At 36.5% G+C, this 25,436-nt stretch overlaps 1 protein-coding gene across 8 annotated transcripts in view; it reads right to left on the bottom strand.

Moving 5' to 3' along the window:
• Positions 1–1,326: 1,326 nt before the first annotated feature.
• The window catches only part of NUBPL (NUBP iron-sulfur cluster assembly factor, mitochondrial), a 218,218-nt gene continuing 194,108 nt past the window's right edge, over positions 1,327–25,436 (bottom strand). For all 8 annotated transcript variants that reach the window (XM_015073708.3, XM_053224345.1, XM_053224344.1 and 5 more), the window contains 3 exons: positions 13,669–13,789; positions 10,380–10,462; positions 1,327–3,129 (listed from right to left, as the gene is read on the bottom strand). In XM_015073708.3, coding sequence (XP_014929194.1) covers positions 3,067–3,129; positions 10,380–10,462; positions 13,669–13,789 — 267 coding nt within the window. In that variant the 3' untranslated portion in view covers positions 1,327–3,066. The remainder of the gene's footprint in view (positions 3,130–10,379; positions 10,463–13,668; positions 13,790–25,436) is intronic.

The raw sequence follows: 25,436 nt of genomic DNA, 5'->3' as shown, positions 1-25,436 counted from the left end.
ACTTTTTAAATTTTTTAAATGTTTATATATTTTTGAGAGACAGAGAGACAAAGCATGAGTGGGGAAGGGGCAGAGAGAGGGAGACATAGAATCCAAAGCAGGCTCCAGGCTCTGAGCTGTCAGCACAGAGCCTGACGTGGGGCTCGAACTCACGAGCCGTGAGATCATGACCTGAGCCAAAGTTAGACGCTTAAATGACTGAGCCATGTAGGCGCCCCGTTTACTAGAGGTGTTTCAAATGCAGTGATGCAACTTTCTGATCCCTAGTATGCTCTTTGGTTCTAATTTTCTAGGATTCAGGAAAATTTGTATGTTTTTGGAGCATGGTGGGGGGGGGGGATTCTTCCCCTGTTTAGAACTGAGAGACACAAAATGCAGGTAAAAATAAAAATATATATATATTAGCTATACTAATGACAAAAAGCTGGACTAGTGGATATGTGACCATAGTGGGCTACCAAATACCCAACACCTAAATTAAATGGATCCAAGTCCAAGGCAGAGATGGACAGGTTTCCCTGCAGCCTGCCTCACAAAGCTCAGGATTTTGTTGAAATCAAAGAAATGCAGACAGGAAGAAATTTACCCATAAGATGTGTCACTCCTCCTTCCCTGGCATGGAGTGAGTGGGGCAGCCTGCCTTCGCCTCCTGGAAAGTGGAATGGAAATTCTCTCCGCTCTATGGAAATGTGAAGAACAGGAATAAATATCACCCCTAACAACAGGCAGACTAGCTTCGCTTGACAGTCTATCTTTAAAGTCAGCTCTGAAGCTTAGCAGAGGCTGCCATAGGCTAAATTTTAGAACAAGCTTCATTCTTGCTCTTACAGCTCCTTTCTCTTCTTCCACTGATGAACCTGCATATATACTCCAACCACCATCTTTTTAGTGGCTTGCCTGGAAATATCTGCAGAGACTTGTAAGCAAGGGTAAAGGAGAAGAGAGCAGGTGATTATATGTGTAGCTCTTTTCTAAGTAATGTATTTATGAATAAAATGATCTTTCCCATTTCTCTATGAGATGTATTAAATTGGCATACAACTTTAAGTGCCTCTGGAGATTATTTAGATCATTCTTTCTCTAGGTAAAGTTAAGCCTGGTTCAGGTCTGCTTTTTGGTATTTAGAAGTATTCAATGATTATTTGTATCAGTCTTCTCTTAAAAGTCAATAAAAACACAAATATATATCTACAGCTTAAAGTCATTACCTCCTTTTCACAGTGAGGAAGAATGATTACTGTGTGTTCATAAATACTTTTATTCATGATTTTAATTAGCATGGATAATTTGGCGCAAGATATTTCAGTTCAGACACAGCAACACGTGTTTATTTAATTAAAATTTTATTTTTACTTTGAGGTAATTGTAGATTCACATGCAGAGATTCCATTGTGTCCTGTTACCCAATTTCCTCTAACAGTAACATCTTGCAAAACTATAGTACAATATTGCCCAAGATATTGGTATTGACACAGTCATAACAAAGAACATTTCCATCCTCATGATGATTCCTTATGTTGCCCATTTAGAGGCACATATAATTCTCTCCCTTGCAACCCTCTCCCCTTAAATTCCAGAAACCACTAATTTGTTCTCCATTTCTATAATTTTGTCATTTCAAGAATGCTCCATAAATGGAACCATATGGTATAAAAACTTTTGGGATTGGCTCTCTCATTCAGCATAATGGTCTAGAATTCATCCAGGTTGTTGCAGGTATCCGTAGTTTGTTCTTTTTCAGTGGCGAGTAGTATTCCATGGTTGGATAGATCACATTTTGTTTAACCATCTGCCCACTGAAAAGCTCTGTGTTGTTTTTGGCGACTACAAATAAAATTGCCATGAACAGTTTTTTATGTGAATACAAGTGTGTGAAAACATGTTTATAACAACATGTGACTCTCTAGTTTTCTACCTGTTTAACTACAAAGCAGAAGATGTCAAGGTATTTGCCAAAAGTCATAGACCACTTCTTTGTAACTGAGGGCCAACTAATGATTCTTATCAGTACTTGCAGCTTTATAACTATTTTGCTTCCTGACCTTGGAAAGCTCCCCCAAATATCTTTGAGCCTCAACTAGATAACATACATGCTTTTCAAAGTGTATCATTTGAAACACAAACTCCATGAAATGCTCCTAAAAGGGATAGGATAAGGCCTTCATGGTCAAGTAAGTTGGAGGAAATGCTGAATACCGTATTTCTCTTTTGAAATAAACAAATGTTCTTTGGTATAAAAAAGGGAGGATCCAGTATCCCACTGTCCAAGTTCAAATTCCAGCTCTATCACTTGCTAGAACAGAAACCTTCGGCAAAACACTTAACACTCCCATATCTCAGTTTTCTCATCTATAGAATGAAGGTAACAACAATACCCCACTCATACGAATGCAAGATTAACTATATGGACACAAGGAAACACCTGATAGATGTTACCTATTATTATAACTATTGCCATCATAACCAGAATCATCAAAATCATTGTGATCTTGTTAAAAATATACATGTCCAGGCCCCACCCCTGCAGATTATATTCAGTAAGTTTAGGGTAGAGCCTGGTCCAGATGAAGCAGAAGTTATTTTACATTAAGAACGTGTCCAAGACTGTCTAAGACACGATTGAAACTCAGACCAAACTGACTGATGGAGTTATCACACTTATATCAGTACGCAGTTAATAAATCCTTTAAATGACTAACTCCATAGTCCCACAAAAAGAATACAGTTTTAACTCTCCTGAATTGAAGGTTGAGCTTATAATATAAACTCATGATTCCCCAAGGGGTAGTTCATTAAAAAAAAATGCAGTTCTGTGCAGTTGGTACACATCAGCACTCAAAAAAAAAAAAAAATTCCTAAATGTAGCAGTTAACATTGATATATAAAAATTTTACTTGTGAGTCATTGCTTAGCAAATCAAATCTGAAAATAAGACATTATTTCCTTAGAAATAAAAGAAAATAACCATGATTCTATTATTCCTGTAGGTTGCATCACCACACTGCTGATTTCCAAAGGTCTTCTTATTGTTAAGCACCAGGCAAATTTCCAGAACACTTGGGGAATTCACTTTAGAGGTGGTGGCAATCTTTTTACCACTTCTGCGGCAATCCTCAGGTAAGCTTTGGCCTGGAAAAGAACAGACTCATTTGTTCTACATTTCTCCCCAGCAGACATCAAATGACTCATGAACTGTTGGCCATAGCTGCCTGCTGAATTTAATAGTCAAAAGGCTGAGTGAGCTGAGGAAGTTCAGCAGTGAGAAGATGGTGTCATGTACACTGCAGGTGGGGCAGGGAAGAGAGGGTTTTAGCATTTTTAGGGGGCAGCTACCTAGAAGGTGACTTTCTGAAAACAATATTTAATACCAGCAGTTACTGTTTTCAAACTCTAATTCCCATGTCATCAAACTAGCAACCCAGTCCAGTTGTAGAAAAATTGTATCTTCTTGTGACAAATTGATATCGTGAGTTAGATGCTGCCCAAACTTCTTTGGCATAAGAGCTGGTAGTCATTTCAAATAGGACTGTTTATTACCACCCTATGGAGCATTTTCTATTCTCTCTGAGAATGGCATCCAATACCAGCAATGAGCACCTTAGGCTCCTTCACCTGGTGAAATTTGGGTACCAGGCAAGAATTCCTGGGTTAGGTTGTTACACTCTTCATCTTTGGGATCCCCAGAGCAGCCAAATACTAAGAGCAACTCCTAAGCCACTGTGGGTCACTGTGTTAGTCACAAACTATCCCAATGCCTACATGGTCCCGTCAGAACAATGGTCATGACATCTGCATTTTAAAAGTTTTGAATAATTAGGGGTGCCTGGGTGGATCAGGTCATGATCTCGCCTAGAGTTTGAGCCCCACATCCAGCTCTGTGCTGACAGTTCAGAGCCTGGAGCCTGTTTCAGATTCTGTGTGTGTGTCTCTCTCTGCCCCTCCCCAGCTTGTGCTCTCTCTCAAAAATAAACCTTACAAAAATGTTTTTAAGTTTTGAATAATTGCAATGCAAATGTTATTTATTTCTCCTATCTTATGTATAAAAAGTAACTGTAAGACACAATAGTAAGGCCTTCTAAAACCATTAATTTATATGTTTATATACTTAGATTTATGAATATACCACCACTACTACAATACTATGGTTGATAATAGCTAAAATTTACTTGAGTACTTAATATTTACCAAGTAATGTTTCATTTAAACTGGCAGCTACTTTAAGGGATAAATTCTGTCACTAACCCCACTTTATAGATAAGGAAACCTAGACCCAGAAAGGTGAACAGTCTTTCTCGCCTGAAGCATTATAGCTAATACCAGATGAGCTGGTATTTGAACCTAACCTGACCGCTCTCTGACTCTGCATGGTAAAAGAACTGTTTGAGGTCTGTTTACCCTGACTTACAGAAGTGTTTTAAGTGTGACACATTTTCATTTTTGAAAACTATGCTTGAGCCCTAACAGCTGACATATGCTTTATTTTATCAGAAAAGTATTAAAATCTCACTTAAGAGTCCATTTTTTTAAAAAGAAAAGTTCTTGGGGCGCCTGAGTGGCTGAGTCAGTTAAGCATGCAACTTCAAATAAGGTCATGGTCTTATAGTTCATGAGTTCAAGCCTTGCATTGGGCTGTGCTGTCAGCCCAGGGCCTGCTTTGGATTCTTTGTCTCCATCTCTCTCTGCCCCTTCCCTGCTTGCTCTTTCTCTCTCTCTCAAAAATAATATACATTAAATTAAAAAAAAAAAAAGGGAGACACCTGGGTGGCTCAGTCACTTAGGCGTCTGACTTCAGCTCAGGTTATGATCTCACAGTTCCTGAGTTTGAGCCCCGCGTCAGGCTCTCTGCTATCAGCATGGACCATGTTTTGGATCCTCTGTCCCCCTCTCTCTCAGCCCCACCTCTCTCTCTATCAAAAATAAATGTTAAAAAAAAAAATAGTTCTCAAAATATGAATAAAGCCTTAAATTTTTTTATCGAGTACCTACTATACCAAGTACTTTGCATAAGTAATCACACTTATGTAAAATAAGCATCATCAACTCAACTTGGATAAAGAAACAGTCACAAAGTCACTAAGCTGGAAAGTGTCAAACCTGGGTCCACCTAACTCCAAAGCCTAGATCCTTCTACTACATTACATATTAAATATTTCTTTTTTTTAACGTTTATTCACTTTTTGAGAGACAGAGACAGAGTGTGAACAGGGCAGGGGCAGAGAGAGAGGGAGACACAGAATCAGAAGCAGGCTGTCAGCACAGAGCCCAACGCGGGGCTCGAACCCAAGAACTGTGAGATCATGACCTGAGCTGAAGTCGGATGCTCAACTGACTGAGCCACCCAGGCTCCCCTACTACATTACATATTAAACAGTAAATCCAAAGTACAAGTAATTTTAGTCATAATGCTTTATCTAAAAATGGTTTCACTCTCTGCTATAGTTAACAGAAACAAAAGTTTTGTTTAAAAATGGAAATGCCAGGGGGGCTCCTTGGTGGCTCAGTTGGTTAAACGGCCGACTTCAGCTCAGGTCATGATCTCAGTCTGTGAGTTTAAGCCCCACATGGGGACCTGTGCTGACAGCTCAGAGCCTGGAGCTGCTTCCAATTCTGTGTCTCCCTCTCTCTCTGCCCCTCCCCTGCTTGCTCTCTCTCTCTCTCTCTCTCTCTCTCAAAACTAATAAACATTAAAAAAAAAAAAGTTAAAAAAATAAAAATGGAAATGCCATGTACTTTGTAAAGAAATATTTTTCTTAAATCTAGTATGCTGATTTTCACCCATGCATCTCTGTAAATACCTTTTATCTCCTAGTAGCTTTTCCGAATATTTAGGCCTAATATTTCTGTGACGACAATTTAGAGTTCACTAAGGCAAGCTGAGAGAAAGCCATCATTCTATCATCTTTAAACTCTTACTTATGTTAAATTAGAGACATAAACCTATCAGACTACACAAAACACTGAACGATTCCAGAATAATCAAATTTGCCACATTTAACCTTTGCTTTTTAATGGACTATCTCCAAGCTTAAACTTTCAATATATCACACTCAAAGTAATGGTTAGGTTGTCATTTGCTGAGAAATCTCTAAAAGTGCTTAGTTTAACAGTTTCAATTTCTACAAAACTGTTGAATTTCAATTGTTTTAAGCCAGTGCAGTATCATTTCAACAAATAATTTCTGGTTCTTATCATGTGCGAGTCACTGTTTTGGGAAATCTGTGGGACGTAATGATACAAAAGGAAGGCAGGATAGCTCACTTGTGAAGACCTGGAGCCTCTGCAGTTAGACAGGCCTGAGTTAAAATCTTAGCTCCATCACTTATTAGCTATGAGGCCTTGGGCAAGTTACTTAACCCTTCTAAGGCTCAGTTTCCACATCTCCAAAATATCTAAAACAACAGCAGCTAGGGCGCCTGGGTGGCTCAGTGAGTTAAGCACCCGATTTCGGCTCAGGTCATGATCTCACCGTTTGTGGGTCTGAGCCCTGCATCGGGCTCTGTACTGTCAGCTCAGAGCCTGCTTTGGATCCTCGGTCCCCCTCTCGCTGTGCCCCTCCCCCACTTGTACTCAGCTCTCTTTCTCTCTCTCTCAAAAATAAATAAACATTTAAAAAAATTAAAAAAAAATAACAACAGCAGCTATCTCAAAGGGTTTGGGGAATATTAAGTAAGAATAAGGTATGTGAAGTGCTGGCACAAAAGAATGAAATAAATATTAGCGGCTGCAATTATTACTATTATGTCCTCAAGTAATTTACAATCTCATTGAAGAGCTCATATGAACATGTACTTGTGGGTACTTTTCCTGACTGAGGAACAAGCAAACTAAATCCCTGCCTTTTGTTTAATCCATAACTAGCAAAAAGGCAATATACACATATCATATATTAAAAAATATGATTCTGATTTCTTAAACTATTGATATTCTCTTTTTTTATCACCTCAGTTATACATAAAATACCACTTCTATTCGAGATCTTTTATTGAGGCATCTACAAACATAGATAATATAGCTGGATGCTGTTTGTCTGCTCTATCATTAACAAGCTAAAGGAAATGGATGGCAAACAAAGTGCAAGAAGTTTTACAGGGAACTTTTTTCCTTTGTTTTTGTTTTTAAGGATTTGAAGTCCTAATTCATCATACATAATCCTATTAAAATTATAAGGTTATAGTAAATTAGAAATTATAAGATAATAGTTTCCACTTTGAAAGTCTTTATCAGGAACACCTTACAGCACACCTTTCTGTATGTCAATATTAAGATTTTTACTTGATAAAAAGGATGAAAGCACAAAATATCAGTCCTTTATGCGTCCATTACTTGTTTCCTGGACGCAAGGAAAGGCAAAAAGTAGATAGAGTTGAATTAATCATTATAATCACACAAACAAGAGGCAATGCTATTGAACTTAAGAGTTCTGAATCCTAAGTGTCCACTTCCTCTCCCATCCTCTATGGCTTTCTCTGGCTATTTCATGCTACTTATATTTGGAGAGTCAACTATTCTCCTTTCCTCAGTAGTGCTCATTTCAGAAGGTTTTGCCTAATGACTGAGGAGGTAGCAGCTTGTTGGTACTTTTTAGTTGGTACTCTAACTCCTGCCAGCTGTCTGATAGTGCCTTAAATTCAGTGCAAATCATATTTTAAGTTGATCAGTATCACTTAGGTATTCACTTCCTGTGAAAGTTAGATGTTACTGGGAGAGTGAAGTAGCAAATAAGATAATGTATTTAATGCACATAAGTACTGTACTCTCTTAAAACAAATTAAAGAAATCATAGCTATTAGTATAGGACCCGAAAGGTATATGATAAAATGGAACTATTGAGTTGCAGGAAAAGACTTGTCTGTTAATCATGTTTTATCACTTATTAGTTCTGAAACCTTGGGAAAACTATTTAAATTCCTTAAATCTCAGTTTCCTTATCTGCAAAATGGGGACTATTTATATATTGTATCAAGTTGTAAGCACAGAAATTATGTAACCAAAATGTCTGACAATGTTTGGTACACTGTAAGGCTACTATTAGGAGGATGATTCATAATAATGAATGTAATAATTTCCATGGAAACAGAATAAATACAAGGCACTAATTTCTTTTTTTCCTTTTCATGGCCATGTCTAAATCCTAAAATTGCTCAGAAATCTTCAATATTTAAGGTTGACAACCTGGTATGTGAAATTCTCACTGCTTTTGCCAAGACCTCACCAAATCAAATCTAGCACAAACCACAAAGGCTTAGGCTGTTCTCATTCTCATAAATGTCAGGCAGTAACAGTAAAACAATAGGTCTAACGTTTATGACAATGTAAATGAGATTTAAAAAAAAAAACAACTCCAGAAAACTACATAAACACTGCTGTTTAGAGTTTTAAATCATATTATCTTTTGATGGCTGCTGTATGTTTTCTTTTGCATTACATTCCTTTAACTTGCTTGAAAGGTTCCTCGCTTTTGAGAAATCTCAAAGAAAACAGCAATAATGGATAGGTGGAGAAAATATTAAAAAGTTTAAACTTGTGGGGTGCCTGGGTGGCTCAGTCAGTCATGATCTGACTTCGGCTCAGGCCATGATCTCGCAGTTCATGAGTTTGAGCCCCGTGTCGGGCTCTGTGCTGACAGCTTGGAGCCTGGAGCCTGCTTCAGATTCTGTGTCTCTGTCTCTCTCTGCTCCCCCTCCCACCCCCCCACCCCCCACTGCTTGTGCTCTCTCTCACTCTCTCTGTCTCTCTGTCTCAAAAATAAACATTAAGAAAAATTTTTTTAAAACTAAATTTGTAATTGATATAATGTAGTAAGTAATTATTCTTAGTCATAAGAAATCACCTTAGAATGTCTTTAGTCTGTTCTTGGGAGGCATTTAAAAGTGTATAATTAAACTCAATTTTCATACAACTTTCATTCTGCGTAAAGTACACCTATGATAGTTGGGTTGGCAGACTTTAATTATGAGAGTAATAAAAGGTTATGGTTTTTGCTTATCTGAAAGATTTCTAAGAAAAGACTGAAAAAGAAATTTTACATTTACCACCTAAAAGGCAGGAAAAGAGAAAAACAATGATAAGTGCAATACACTACACTCTATTTCCTCAGAGATCTTATCCCCAGCAACTCAATCACCTATACCATAGATACTGACTCTTAAGAAATGGAAAGGACCTTGGGCCGCTCAGAGAAAGAACTCAAAATCAATGTACTTTACATATCCAACATTCCTGACTGTCGAATTATTTACAGTTCTTACTTCATTCACGGTTCTAACCAAGCTCAGCTCTTTTATTTTCTAGTTCACATAAGACTGGAGAAAGCTAGGAATGAAAGGAGTAGTAGTTATAGATAGTCAAAAGAACAGTACTATAAAGCTATACCCATTAGCTAAGGGAAAAACAAAAAAAGAATAGCTATTAGAAGACTGACTGGGGCTTTTCAGCAAAGGAATACAAAAACTACATCAAAACTGATGCACCAGGTGATAGCTCAGCTTCTAGCTTACACAACAAGTGCTACTTAGGACAGAAGAGATACATATGATTGATTGTATTTCCATCTAACAAAGAGAATAAAATAAAACATTTTATTCTTAAAGTCATAAAGCTTCAGCAATCTTGAAAACCTATCAACTGTATCTCCAATGATGCTGGCTAATGAAACACAACTAGTTTTCCATCTCATCTCCCCAATCATATTTATTAAAAATAAAGGCAATGAAAATCCCATCTCTAATGCAGTATAACAATTTCCCTATGTCCAACTTAGTATTTCCTTACATTATGTTCCCTTCTCAAAACAATGAGCTGAATTTATACAACTTAATACAAATACAATAATCTTGGGCAGTTAGATACTGCTAGGCAGCAGGATAAGAATTTTACAAATGCTCATTGTTAGTGTTCTTCATAAGAAAACTAGTAGGGTAATGGCTCTTTTTTTTATTTAATTAAAAAACTTTTTTTAATGTTTTATTTATTTTTGAGAGAGAGAGAGAGAGAGAGAGAGAGAGAGAGAGAGAGAGAGAGAGAGAACAGAGAATGTCAAGCAGGCTCCGTACTGACAGGAGAGAGTCTGATGCAGGGCTCAAACTCAGGAACCATGAGATCATGACCTGAGCCACAGTCAGATGCTTAACCAACTGAGCCATGCAGGCACCCCAGGTGATGGCTTTGTAAGTGAACCTGTTCAGCTAATAATTCAGAGCCAGGAATGGTATGCTTACCATATAATATAGTTATTTAAAGATGCTTTGAATAAGTTAACTAATATTTAATATATGGACTGCAAATAGATAAACTTGATCTTCCCAACTTTCTTCCTAAATATCAAAAAGTATATATCCTGTAAAAAGATACTAAAATACATATTTAAGAACATCACTTACCTCATCACTTTCAGGCTGTGAAAACACAATCGGCTGGCCTGTATCTGAAGTTTCCCTTATATTGAGATGTAAGGGAATGTCCCCTAAAAGAGCCCACCAGACATCCATTAGCACTATAAAAGTTTATACAGGCATTTGGAATTTCACTATGTGAACTTCAGAAAAAAAACAAAATTTTCATTCAAGTCAACTTGAATTATGACTATCCTCATATTGCTAAATCTCTAAAAAAGGAATTTCAAATGAAAATTAGGGGCAACATATTCCATTTGAGGGTAGTTCAGACATTGTATATGTGTATATGAAAGCTATATGGTAGCCAATCAAGGGATAAGGACTCTGATTTATTCTTTGCTGTGGGTCTTCCAGCAAGAAATGGCTTAGAAGACATTTGTAAAATTATTTCTCCCTGTAATATCTGATATAGACACATCGTACTAAATAACAAGAGGAAAATGAAGAGGGAAAGATGGGGAGACAAAGAACCAAAAAAGAATAAATTATCTTCCTGAGGTTGGCAGATGAGTGTGCTAAGAGAACTCCCTGAAAGTAAGCCAGATCTGTTATCTCCACGACCTGCCTCTTTATCATATCTAACTACTTTTCTTTATGTATTAATCTATATAGCATTATATATAACTTGTGAGCTTGATGAGATCTCAGCAAGTATATAAGACCTCTACTACAGACTTGTCAGAAAGATTGTGTGTCTCTCCTGAGGATATGTTACTATGAGGTGGTAGAATTTAGGGCGAAAATGCTCTGATCCATAGTCCAGTTGACTCCACCATACCTTCACAAATGAAGCCTTTCAAAAGGCTTAGACTTAAAATGCTGTAAATGGAGTCTTAAGTAGAAGAGTTGACTCATCATGGTACTGAGCATTCTTAGAACAATTCCAAATCCATGCAAAGGTTACTGAAACCCGTGTGTATGTGAGCATGTTTATGCAAAATAAGGCATTCAGCACCATGCCAGGCTACTTAAATAAAGCAGAAGTATATGTTACAAAATTACAAACCTATTATAATTTATATTATGAAGTGCATAGAGGAACGGGTAATTCATGCTCCTCTTGTCAGCAAATTTGGGGATTTTAATCAACTCTTTAAATCTTTCTTAAATGTTCAATAGCCAAATGATAAAATACATGAATATTTCAGTAGTCATTTAAATTTGATGTCTATTCTATAGATCAACTTAAGCCTGTAAGAAACTGTCACAGGGGGTAGGGGAAAATACATTATATAAAATTCTTAGAAACCCATAAAGTTTTTTCTCTTGATTTATGACATTATAGTAAGGAAACCTGAATGTTTTCATTTCTACTGCAATAATGGAAGAAAAAAGGCACAACCTTCTCCTTTATATAGGCACCTATCAATATAGTTTCTGACTTTCAGGGACTCATAATCCTATCTATAAGCACAGAAGAGTTGATCAAGAAAGAGGAAAACCTTTTTAGAAAATAGGTGGCACACCATAGTGAGAGTGGTAATGGGCTAACAGTTGCATAACAAAGGAGGAGAAAAAGGAGTAATGGTATGGAGAGTGGGTAAAATGCAGTCTGGCCTTGAAACGTACCTTTAAGGGGCCAGGTCTGAAAGAAGCAAGGGCATATTTCAGAGACATAACTGTTACAGAGAAAGTTCTGAGAGCCATTTTCCCAAGTAATTATTTAGTGCAGCCCAATGGATGAAAATAAATTAAGAGGCAGCCCGGGAGTCAGTAAAGGACATATTAGGGCCCCTGGGAAGTTCAACCAGCCAGGAGGCCATAGCTGGGAGAGCTCTTTCCCTGACTTCAGTTCCTTTTTCCTGACTACAACCTCTTTGTTATTGAAGCCCCTGCTCCAGATCATGGAAGTCTCATTGGGCCCCATGACTGCATTAAAAGGAAGAGATGTGCCCTGAGTTGGGATTCCAAATTAGTTTTCCCATAACACTGTTAGATACAGCCATCTATAAACACTATCCATTTTTCGTGATCAGTAATCAGTATTTCTGACACATTCTCAGGGTAACTACACATTTGTGAGCTCTTGGTTAAAATGTAACTTAGTGTGATTGCTTCTCTAAGAGATATATTTTCAAATTCTAAATAAATGATTTACAATATCGTATATCATACCACCCATTTATAAATCAGGGAATTATAATGTTGTCAGCATAATTCAATAGCGCCATTATAATTACACATTTACTTTATTACATAAGTTTATGTCAATCTGTTGTTATTATGCAGATTTGGGAAACTGAACTTTCTAGGTTAGTTAAATAAAAAACAGTTGCAGAGTATAATTAGTGGCTATAATTAAAGCAACGTATCAAAATATAACATTAGTATTCACCTGGTACTGTGGTGGCTGCTACAGTACAAATGCATAATAACAATAACACATTTAACATCAACTTTTAGAAGTTTAATTATAATAAACAATGTTGTGAAATTCCTTGATCTCTAAGGGATCTTAATTGTTAACTTCCTAAAACTAATAATTCACTCTATTCCTCCCTTATTCAGCATCTAACATCTGCCTTTGCCCAGAACAGAAACTCATTCATAACGAAAATTATCAACACATGTTTCATAAAATGTCCATTAAGTTGCTTGTAGATCTTCCAAAAATCATGTTTTATCTAAAATCTGTGTTTTGCTCACTTAACACATGAGTTCACTTCTCATAACACTAATTAATCCTTCAATTCAGTAACGTGAATGGTATGTACAATGTAAATTTCAGGTACTATATTTCACAGACATGGCAAACACATTATAAAAAGATTACAGAAAACAGAAAATATTATCTTTCTAGAGCAAAAGGACTGATAAATTCAGAACTTATCAGAAAGGCATTTTTTCATATGCACCAAGAACTGACACTTTCAAAGGTTGCTACAACACACTGACCAGGTATTTTCATATGCCTATCTGTTTATACTGAGAGATATGTTCTCAGCTTAGCAAACAAAGTGATGACCATTATTTAAAATAAGGACTTCAAATTACAAAACTCAGACCACAAAACTCTTCTCAAACTCAATTATAGAGAGTTCTTGCTTATGGTAAAAGTGATAATTGGCAGAACAAACCTCCTCTTCAAAAAGCCTCCCACTAATGAAATATATAAAGCCAAAAAAAGGTTAACAAACACATACAACTCCTTATACTTAATTTAAAACACAAAACTGAAGACAATTCATCATTTTCTGAGACACTCTTCATCATCATCTTATCCACACCTCCCCTTCCGCCATTTCCTCTGCAAAAGAATATCCTATGGTCTTACCTAGAACATCAAGATCAAGGGTCCGTGCTAGTCTTCTGGCACCATCAGCACCAAAAATATGAGTTTTATGTTTACACTTCGGACACTGGAAAACACTCATATTTTGGACAAGGCCCAGAACCTAGAATAACAAAAACCACTGAAATCAAAACAAAGTTAAACCAAATCTCAATCCATTATTTCAACAAGTTTTTACTGAGTGCCCACTGGGTTCTAGTGATATAATGATGAATAAGTTATTGTTTCTGCTCTAAAGGGAACTCACACGCTGGTGGGAGAGCAAGACACATGTAATTAACTTTAATAATGTGATAAATGTTAAAGAGATAAAAATAACAGGGATCAAAAAATTCTGTCTGGGAAGAATAAGAGGTATCTCTGAGCTGCCCACATTGCTCGGAATTGTTTCTTCAGGTGAAGGATGAGAATAAGGGTTGAGGCCTACAGCAGGAATTCTAGGTGGAAAGAAGAACACAAGCCAAGTCAGGGGAATGTAGCCACACATGGCCTATTTGGGCTACAAGCTAATGGGGGGCAAAGGCAGAAGCTGGCTTGGTAAAGGGAGGTGAAGGTCAGATGGTTAACATGCTAGATGCCATTCACGTGTTTCAGACTTTCTTCTTGAGACAACAGAAAACCACAAAAGGTTTTTCAAGTTGGAAAGATGGCCCAACAAAGGGTTTTTCAAGTTGAAAGATGATCGAGGTAATGTTACAAAATCAGACCCATTTTTTAGAAATTTAGCCCTGATAGCAATACAGAAAAACTAAGCAGAAACACAGGAAAATAAATAATTAAGAGGTTATTGTGAACAAAGTGTCATAGTGAATAACACCTAACAAGTACTGAGTGCTTATTATATACCAGGCACTGGGGGTAAATGGTTTAGATGAACTATCTTATTTACTCATCTCAAAACTTTATGAGATGGGTATTTTATCATCCTCATTCCATAACTGAAAAAAAGGACACTTCTAGCAAACAACTCTTGGCTCTTATCAGAATGTTATTATTTGAAATAAAAATTTAAAGTCTTACAGAAAGTGTCCATCTCTTTCTGAATTTCCTAACTTCTGGCATAAAAGAGATACTTTATAAACATTTGTTAAATAGACAGGTTATGCAAATATAATCCTTATTCAAATTTCTTTTAATCCCATTCTTTTTAAAAAATATTTGTTTATTTATTTATTGAGAGAGAGACAGAGATGGGGAGAGACAGAGAAATCCCAAGCAGGCTCCACATTTAGTACTTATTTATTTATTTATTTATTTATTTAGGGGGAAAGAAGGAAGGGGGAAAGGGAGGGAGAGAAAGAGATAAATCCCAAGCAGGCTCCACACTTAGCATGGAGCCCGATGCAGGGCTTGATCCCATGACCACGAGATCATGACCTAAGCCAAAATCAAGAGTTGAATGCTTAAGTGACTGAGCCACCCAGGTGCCCCAATCCCATTTTCTCATTAATGGAAATTAAACCAGTGCTTTGCTTCTAAAATAAAAATAAGGAAACACAATTATCAGAGGCTTAGAGATAACATGTGTATATCATCCTATCAATTCCACCAAAAAGATCATCATTACAGGAGGTATCTCTATTAGAACATGTGCATTTTAAAGGAAGGATAGCAGTGATAGTCTACAATGAAACATATAGATAAGGTGATCAAATTTATTCTTCTCTCTGAAAAGAGAAACAGAAAAGACTAAAGTTTTTCAGAACACATGCAAATGAAGACAAATTGTGAGGGACATACATTTGTAGCTAAGCATTTTCTAAGCATCAAATAGATGCCATTTTGCTGATGCAAAGTATTATAAAAAATAAATCACACTGTACTTCAGTAATTCAATACCATCTCCGAAAAGCCAGAAGAAAACACCGCTAATATCACACAACTTATTTCTTTATTCACTATGTCTATATAATATACCCATTGCTTGGGCAGTTTTACTGCCATTTATATTAAATGTGATATAGTCCCCTCACTGTAGAGCTTTCAACTTGAACATAAATATATCACTCAAGAAATGGGAGGGCGGTGCCTGGGTGGCTCAGTTGGTTAAGCATCTGACTCTTGATTTCGGCTCACGTCATGACCTCAGAGTTTGTGACTTGGAGTCCCATAGTGGGCTCCATGCTGACACTGTAGAGCTGGGTCAGGATTCTCTGTCGCCCTCTATGCCCCTTCTCTGCTGTCTCTCAATCTCTCTCTCTCAAAATAAATACATAAACGTAAAAAAAAAAAAAAAAAAAGAAAGAAAGAAAGAAAAGAAAAGAAATGGGAAAGGAAAAACAAATAATGTGAACACCTAGGTGAGGGTATACTCTAATTCAGAGAGAATGGGAAAAGCATCCCTACTCCACAATCTCTTAGACTCCCCAAAACAGAAAGGGATGGAGCAAGTATTTTCAATGTATATGATTAACGTATAAGTATCTTGTTACTGTTCTCTATGCCTCAGACATGTTCTCTATAAAGACCACAAAATGTCACAAACATAAAACTATAAGCAAACTCAATATTTAATGGGCTCCTATTATATGCCAGTTACCGGGCTAAGCGAAAGGGGTAGCATTCAGTGGTGAGCAAAACAGACTTGATCCTCACACTCCTGGATAGAGAAATAGACTAAACAAATATTGCAAAAATCCACTTAAAAACTGGAAGAGCTTCTCTGGAAGCAAGTACAGTGTATTATGAGAGTGTAGAACACAGAGGACAACATACCCTGGGAGTCACAGAGGAGTTTCTTGAGGAAATATGTGACGCAGAAGTTAAAGAATAAAAAGGAAGAAAAACTCTCAAGATACAAGTAGGGAGAAGTTTCCTTCAAGGAATTGAAAAGCCAGCATGGTTGACGAATGGTGTGATTAGTGTGAGATTTTTCTAGCAGGACACAAAGCACTAAACATAAATAAAAAGTCATTTTGTTAAAGTGGTCATTAAAATTAATAACTAAATTGGAAGACACAAGAGAGAGTGAAAAGGCAAAGTATAAAGCAGGAGGTGGTATTTATAATATACATCCATGACACAGGGCTTTTATCTGGAATATATAAAAAACTCTACAAATCAATAAGAAAAAGTCAGAAATTAAAAAATGGGCAAGACTTAACCAGCACTCCATAAAAGAGGATATGCAAAGACCAACAAATGTGAGAAAAAAGGGTTCAACTTCACTAATCATCAGAGAAATGCAAATTAGGACCACAATGAGATACCATGCATGTAAGCTTTAAGACCTGATTAGAATAGATGAATGTCTATATGACTGTAACAACCACCAACACTAAATCTCCATGAAGACGGAGAGCAAGTAAAACTCATAGTGTCACCTGAGTGTAAATGGGTACAACCATTTTGGAAAACTGGCAGTTAATCTAAATAATTGATATATGTTTAGTTTCCACTGTGGCATAGTAATTCTGCTCTCAGTTATAGATTAACAGGAATGTGAACTTAACATTCAACAAAACACATGTACAAAAGTATTCACAAATAACACTAATTATTCCCAGATAGAAAATGACCAAATGGCCATCAACAGTAAAATGGACAAATAAATTGTGGCACAGTCACACAATGGAATGCGTCATGGTAATGAAGTTTAAGCAAAATAAGCAACATGAAAGTATATACTTATTATTCCATTTACATAAAGTTTGCAAACAGGCAGAAATAATTTATGGTGTTATAATTTGGGTTCCACTTTGGGGAAACTATTATAAATAATGCTTCCATGAATGTTTTTATACATGTCTCCCCCTTTTTTTCTTTTTTTTTTTTTTTGCTAAGTATTTAGGTTACGCATGTTTAACTTCAGCAAAAAATGCCAGGTTTTCCAATAAAGTTCTACCAATTTACACTCCTCCCAGTAATGTATGAGAATTCCAGGTGTGACACAGCTTCACCAACATATGGTATCATCAGTCTTCTTTATTTTAGCAAGTATGGTGAGTCCATTGTGCTGGACTGTTCAAACTGTCAATGTGTTTATAATAGGAACTATATTTCCTAGAATCTTCCTTCATATATATGGCTCCTGGTTAAAGTTCCCTGAAAGTGGAATGAAAACCCCGAGGTGGCAGTGAAGCCTTAGGCATCACACTCTATTTTCCTTTGGTTAGAGCTGGTGAACCAGCAGGAGTGTACGTGTATTCCAGTTTGCTCTCTTTCTTCCTGATGCTGTGCCCAACTCTCCTTTGCACTGTGGCTTTAATTTGTGTTGCCATAATTATTAATGAAGTTGAGCATATTTTTTAAGAATTTTCTAATGTTTATTTATTTTTGAGAGAGAGAGAGAGAGAGAGAGAGAGAGAGAGCGTGAACAGGGGAAGGCAGAGAAAGAGGGAGACACAGAATCCAAAGCAGGCTCCAGGCTCTGAGCTGTCAGCGCAGAGCCTGACACAGGGCACGAACTGCGAGATCATGAACCAAGCCAAAGTCGAACGCTTAACCGACTGAGCCATCTAGGCGCCCCGAGCACATTTTTACATGTTTATTGGTCATTGTATATTCTCCTCTGTGAAATGTCTGTTCAGGATTCTTGTCTTTTTTTTTCTATTGATCATGTGTTGTTGTTGTTGTTTTTCATTGAATTGTAAGTATTCCTAGTATTTTAAAATATATTTCCTTTGTATTTTTTTTTTATTTTTTTAAAACATTTATTATTGAGAGACAGAGAGAGACAGAGTGTGAGCGTGGGAGGGGCCGAGAGACAGGGAGATACAGAATCTGAAGCAGGCTCAGGCTCTGAGCTGTCAGCACGGAGCCTGTCGCGGGGCTTGAACTCACAAACCGAGAGATCATGACCTGAACCAAAGTCAGACGCTCAACCGACTGAGCCACCCAGGCGCCCCGAAAATATAATTCCTTTGTTGATTGATTCTCAACTTTGATACTGATTTCATGCTGAAATGATGATATTTTTAATATACTGAGTTAAGTATGTTATTAAAATTAAGGTCACCTGTTTTGTTTTGTTTTCCTACATTTTAAAATATGGCTACTAAAGGGGCATCTTGGTGGCTTAGGCGGTAAAGCATCCAACTTTGGCTCAGGTCAAAAATCTCATGGTTCGTGGGTTTGAGCCCTGTGTTGGGATCTATGCTGGCAGCTTGGAGCCTGCTTCAGATTCTCTGTCTCCCTTTCTCTTTCTGCCCCTCCTCTGCTCCTGCTTTCTCTCACTCTCAAAAATAAATAAACATTAAAAATATATATACGGCAACTAACCATTTTTAAATCACATTTGTGGCTTGCATTACATTTCTGCTGGAAAGTACTGTTGTAGACAATTGAAGCATGACTACAGAATTTATTTTGGTAGTTCTCCTATTTAATGTTGCTTTAAGGTCTAAAGATGCCCAAAAACATTTATGAGAGCCAGTGATTTATGAATATTTTTAAAAATTGGAGAAACATGAAACAGTTGCCTCCAAGACTATATAAGAAAGATAAACTGTCAAGTTTCTTTGCTTTTAGTTGAAATTATATCAATTGATTGTGATAACACACACATACATTTATTTGATTAATTAGAAAGAAAACATATTAAGATATGCAAAGTATGTGACAGACAACTTTTTCAAACCATAGGGTTAGTTGGAAGAAAACTTAAAAGAAAGCCTGGAGTGTTAAAAAGATTAGAAAACACTATGCTAGGTTTTAAAAAAGCAGTCCTCTATAATCAAAGAGTTTTGAACAGGGGCAGCTAATATAATAAGAAAGGACATTAGAACATCCAAATTACAATTTTGTTCATAAAAATTTTTCTAAAAAAGGAAAGATTTCATGTCCATGTGGCAACTCTGTACTGCCTGCTCCCCCCAAAAAATGCCTTATATTGTATGAATATTTCATGTATTGTTAGGCTGTTTGTTTATTATAGAGCTATTTTGTATAGCAGAAACATTAGAAAACAGATGCTTTGCCATAGCTTAATTTACATAATACCATTAAAATGCAGCTGCAAGCATGCTCAATCATTTTTTAATGTCTCATCAAAATATGACATGACTTTTTGTGTCAACTATACTCAAATAAAAAAAATTTAAAGAGAAAAAATGTATAAGATCCCGATCTCTTTTTACCTCAGCTAGTTTTACTGAAAGAAAGTAAATGCCACATGTCTGCTTAACATCAGCCACCACAAACCTTTTACACGTTATTTTTACGTTATTCCAATCCATCATTGGCTCAGAAGGGTACTTCTTTTATAAACTTAAATAAAATTGACTCTCTTGAAATATCAACATTGCTTTGAAATATTGGATTTTTGTGTCCAACTGAATTGAATTAAGCAAGCTCAAAAGGCCTCAATTTTAATTTCTTCTTGGCATTTTAAATTCAGATTCAGGTAAGTAACAAGCAAGATTTTCAGGCTACTATGTAATCCAATTTCTCAAGGTTACAATCAGGTTAAATTCTTGCTGGTTGGAATTTGTCACAAGGATTACAAAATATGATTTAAGAAAAAAATGAGGAAGAGAAACTGTTAAATAGAAAATAAATAAAAATAACTGAAATAGATTAGATTCGGTTCTCCATTAGCCTTGAACCAGGTTTTAGTATATTCCTTGAAACAAGTGTACAAATATTATAATTTTTAAAAATGACATGGATGTTTTTGTTTTCTTTTTCAGAAGTAGTCTGGCATGGAAAGAACAATGAATGGGGAAATTCATGTTCTTCTCAGGACCAACTAAATAGCTGTGTGCCCATGAGGTGCAAACTCAACTTCTCTACATCTTGAATTCCAAAATGAGGGTTTATATTAAATGATGATCTCTATAATAATGATCCCTAAAATCTACTACTAAAACAATAACATTCAGAGCCTCCCTTTATAGTACCATGTACTAAGGTCTATGCTAAGTACTACATATATAATCTCATTTAACTGCCCTTATAACCTATGAGATGGGTCACAAAACATTGAAGTAAATTACTTGCTCAAGGTCAAACACTTAGTAAATAACACAGCCAAAATTCAAACCAGCTGGGTCACTGCTTTGTGTATGGAAGTCAATAAACAAGATGACAAGTAAATGGACTCGAGGATTTTGTTCATGGAACTAGGCGGTCTGAAACAATACTGAGCCAATATAGTCTGGGATAGTAATGAAGAGCACAGTTATAATGGAAGGCCTAATTTGATTCATTTTCACACTCACTGCTGCAATCCAACCTTAGATTTCATTTTCTTCTCCTGGTCATGGAATTCCCTTTCCCAAAAAACACCCTCATTATACCTCTCTTGACTCCTCCCCATTATTCAATCCACCCATTTCCTGCCCTTACTTGCCCACCTAGACAGTCAGAAACCCAATGGTAAGCAAATTTAATGGAGACCTCTCTTGCTCCCTGAAATTTCTAAGCTTGTGGTATTCTCCCATGTCCATATTACTGCAGTTTGGATTACTCAATTTTGGATAATCCACAGAAAAAGCAGTTAAAAATGTGGGCTCTGGAAAGCATACTGTTTGGGATAGGAGCCCAGATGCCCACTAAACTGACAGGTAACCTTATGTGAGTTATTTAATCTTCTTACCACAGTTTCCACATCTGCAAAATGAGAGAAAAAAATGTTATCTGTATCACAGGGTTGTGAGAGTTATTATTACTTTAATTCATGTAAATCACATAGAACAGCATTCTCAATAAAAACATTCATGGACTTGTGAGAGATCCCAAGGGAAGACACAAATGAGCATACAACTTTGGTCTCTGAGATGTAATAATGGTCAAGATGCAGACTGCTACCCAGTTGTATAAAGGTTACCAAAAAAGAAAAGTCACTCTTCTAAAAGTGGAAAAATTAACCAATTGTGAAGAAGGAAGCCACATGTGATACATCATGTGCAAACTAGTTAGTGTGTTCCTAGAAAGAATTCAAACAGCACTTTGTAAAGCCTCTACAGCCAATAATGAAAGATTCTTCAAATACATCAAAGGTATGAAACTTCCCAGAGAACCAAATGAGACTATTTGATAATCACAGAGGAAAACATACTCAAGGAAGAAAGGAGAGAATAAATGTGTCACTTGCCTCTATTTTCACATAAGACTGCCTATTTCTAAATTGTTTTTTTATGGCAGGTCAGCTCGAGGTATTAAATATAATTGGACTTTTGGGGTCTAACAGACAAGCAAGATAGATGCTAAAAAAAGCTCTAAGATGTGTTTCATGAATACATGAGTTTTGAAGACATTCACAGGTGAAGGTGTGGAACCCCAGGTCCAAACAATTAACCTACTACCATAACTGGCCACTCTGCCAGAAAAATAATAAACCACAACTTTGATCCTCATTGTTGAGAACATTGTGTAGGGTCTGTGGTAATGAAAATGGAAAACAGTGGAAAATGGAAAGAAAACATTGATGGGAATCACCTAATTGAGGTTCTAAGAGCACCTCATTTTTCTTAGAAGAAAATATAATCATTAACCCTTTCAAATAAATATTTAAAAGTTCCACACCACACTAGTATTTTTGGTTTCTTTGAATTTCTTGTTTTTAATCAGCAAGAAAAGTAAACCACAGGAAAAGCAAAATTCCTATCTCCCTTTTTTAAAATAAATAAATATTCTCAAGGCTGAAATAGTTATAGAATTTTCAGGACTACTTACAAGGGAAAAAAAGTAAGTTCAGTGACCAGCATTAGGCTATAATCTGTATTTTATTTCCAGGTCATCTGTAGCAGAGACAGGTAGCTTTGACCAAAGTCCATGGCCTCATCTTCATTGGCACATAACTAATCTAATTTTCTTGGGCTCCTTGAGAAATGTGACATATGATCACATGACTTTTAGTGAAGTGTGAGTAGAAATGTATGTATGTCTGGTCCATAAAAATCACCATGTACACACCTCTGTTCCATTTCCCCCCCTGGCTGGCTCAAAAGAGGATGGCCCCAAAGGTGGGTTTAGAACTCACATGTGAAAATGGCAGAGGCTACAGCAGCTTAAATGACTTCCTGGAGGAAGACCACCCTGCTCACCTGTTCATGTATGAGTACTGTTACATGAGCAAGAAATAAACTTCTATGTATTTGCATCATTATATATTTTGAGGTTTATCTGTGACAGCAATTAACATGTATTAAATATGCAAATTTAAATTACACAGAATTTTAGACTCTATATAACTTTAGCAACTAATCTATATGAAAAGAATGGTTTAGGCTCAACTAAAGTACTCAAGGAATAAGGAAATCTCAAAGACACTATGCATCTAAGGTGTAAAAAATTTCTTGTTAACATTCTTATTAGAAAATAAAGGACTAGTCAAAACACATAGGCCAAATACATAAATATCTATGAAATGTATCTGTTTCATGATAACATTCTGAAAGTAATTACAATAAGCAACATTAATCGACATTTTATATTTCATTATTGGTTGTTTCAGCTTGTGCCGAACACGGTACTAAGCTTTTTACACACATTATCTCATTTATTTCTCTTCTCAATCCTCTGAGGGAAATGGTACTATAATTCTCATATTCTGAATTAAGTAACTTGCAGAGGTCATACAGCAACAAAGTGACAGACCTAGGATTTGAACTCTAGCATTCAGATTCCTGAACTTACTCTCTTTACCACTATGCAAAAATGCCACTGTAAGTAGCACCCTATTGCCTAAAAAAATTATAGTAAAATTTCTAAAGGAATTTAATTTGTAACCATAAAAGAAGTTATACACTTATTAAAGAATATAGCTCTCTCAGGGCTAAAAAATATCAATCTATGTATAAGAGGCTACAAATATACAGATTAATAAATCTGTTTCTGTGAGGAGAAGGGATGGTCACATACATCATGTGATGTGAAAAGTACTAAAAAGGCCAACACCAAATCATTTGCTCCACCAGTCTCTTCCTTGCCAAACAGTTTTAAATCACAACCCTCATAGAGAATAAGGGCAGGGATTTGTGACTGAGAATCTAATGTCTTATTTCTACCTCACTGTCATCTTGAGCAAAAAACTAGCTCCTGGTAGATTTATTAATATGGCAGCCTAACTCTCAAAATCCCTTAGATTTCTGCCATTTTTTTTTCTAACCACCCTACCTCATGTAATCAATTGCCACGCCTGGCAATTCTTCCTTCAAAACGTCCACCACATTTATTCCCCTTTCCATTTTCAATGCTGTTATACTACAGTGGTGTTTTTCCAAATTATTAAAACTATTTTACCATAAGAGAAATATTTTAAGTGTTAATCAATACAAATGTACACTTCTATGTATTGACAACTGAGACCAAATCTTTATGAAATAATACTTTCTCTTTTTAAGAGCAATTAACCCGGATATTGAAACCTTTGGTTTCATCCCTCACAGTATTGGTTTCATGACTCATTGGTGGGTTACAACCTGCAGTTTGAGTAACTCTGACCATTGCAAATGCTTCCTTCATGCTTCCACACTCTCCTGGCTCCTGTCCTTTCTATTCACTTCCACCAAATTAAGTATTTTTAAAGTTCCATTCAAATCAATTAATTATTTCCTTTCCCGCATTCTTTATGGTCTCCTCTAAAAATCTCAAGAACAAAGTCTAAATCCTTAGCCCAGCTGTTAAAGCTCTACCAAACCTGGGCCTAGGCCTAGGGTAACCACTGCCAAACATTACCTCAACTATAGAGAAACTGAACAACCCTGAACACAACTTGTGATTTCCTGATTCTTTTCAGACTCACTTCTGTCCCTCCAGTCCCCTGCGATAGCTATGAAAATCCTATTCCATTCATTTAATCTGTATATATTTAGTAAGCAACAATATGTTCTTGGCACAGAGGGAGGTAAGGAGTCCCTTCACTCAGAGCTTATAGTCTGGCACTACAAATGTGAAAGTACTGACAACTATGAAAACAGTTAAAAAGGAGAAATAGAGTGTTACTAGATCATGCACTAGAAAGAATTCACCTAGTTAACAGGGACAGGGCAGTCTCCCAGAAAAAGAACCATTTAATCTAAGTACCAAAGGATAAAAAGGAGCTACTAAGTTAAAAAAAAAAATAAGGTTAAGTTAAAAAAAAAAATGGTTCTCATGTGGAGAAACAGCATGCTCAAGGCCATGAAGAAAGAAACTTTGTGGCAATCTAAAATACATGGAAGATGACCAGTTTCACTGTAGCAGAGAGAATGCAAGGCAGAGTGACCTGTGAGCTGGGGAACAAAGACAACAGCAGATTGTGGCTGGCGTTATATCCAAGGTCAAATGTCCTATCATACAAGTATTTACCTTAGGCCTATCAAACACTTGGTAATTGAGTATTTAAGAATATTTAAGGCATGTTTTCTTGCCCTCCAGGAACTCACATTCTTCTGTGGAGACTGACAGGTAAACTGTAGTGGGATAAGAGTCAAACTAGGTATATGATACAGTAGTTCAGAGAAAGATTAACCTTTTCTGGGAATTTGGGAAAAGCTTTCCAGAGAAAGTAAATTTCCTGAGCAAGAATTTGAAACATGCATATGAGTTCCCAAGCTAACAATGGCTTATCAGGCAAGGGACTAGGATATGCAAAATAACAGGGGCATAGAAAAAATCATGACTTTTCCATGAAAGCCCTACTTAACAGCCCAGAGAAGAAAGTGTTCTCATGCTCCTCAGAATTCAGGGCACCTTCACCATAATGGAGCTAGTCCACAGGACCATAAGGAACTTAACAGAAAAGGCTTCATCCCTTTTTTTTTGAATCACCAAGGGAACTTATCACAGTACTTTGCTTATGGAAGGCATTCAATATGAGTAAATAC

This window comes from Acinonyx jubatus, chromosome B3 (assembly GCF_027475565.1).
Source record: "Acinonyx jubatus isolate Ajub_Pintada_27869175 chromosome B3, VMU_Ajub_asm_v1.0, whole genome shotgun sequence".
NCBI lineage: Eukaryota > Metazoa > Chordata > Mammalia > Carnivora > Felidae > Acinonyx > Acinonyx jubatus.
The sequence above is the reverse complement of the archived record's forward strand: the minus strand, read 5'-3'. Positions and strand labels throughout refer to the sequence as shown.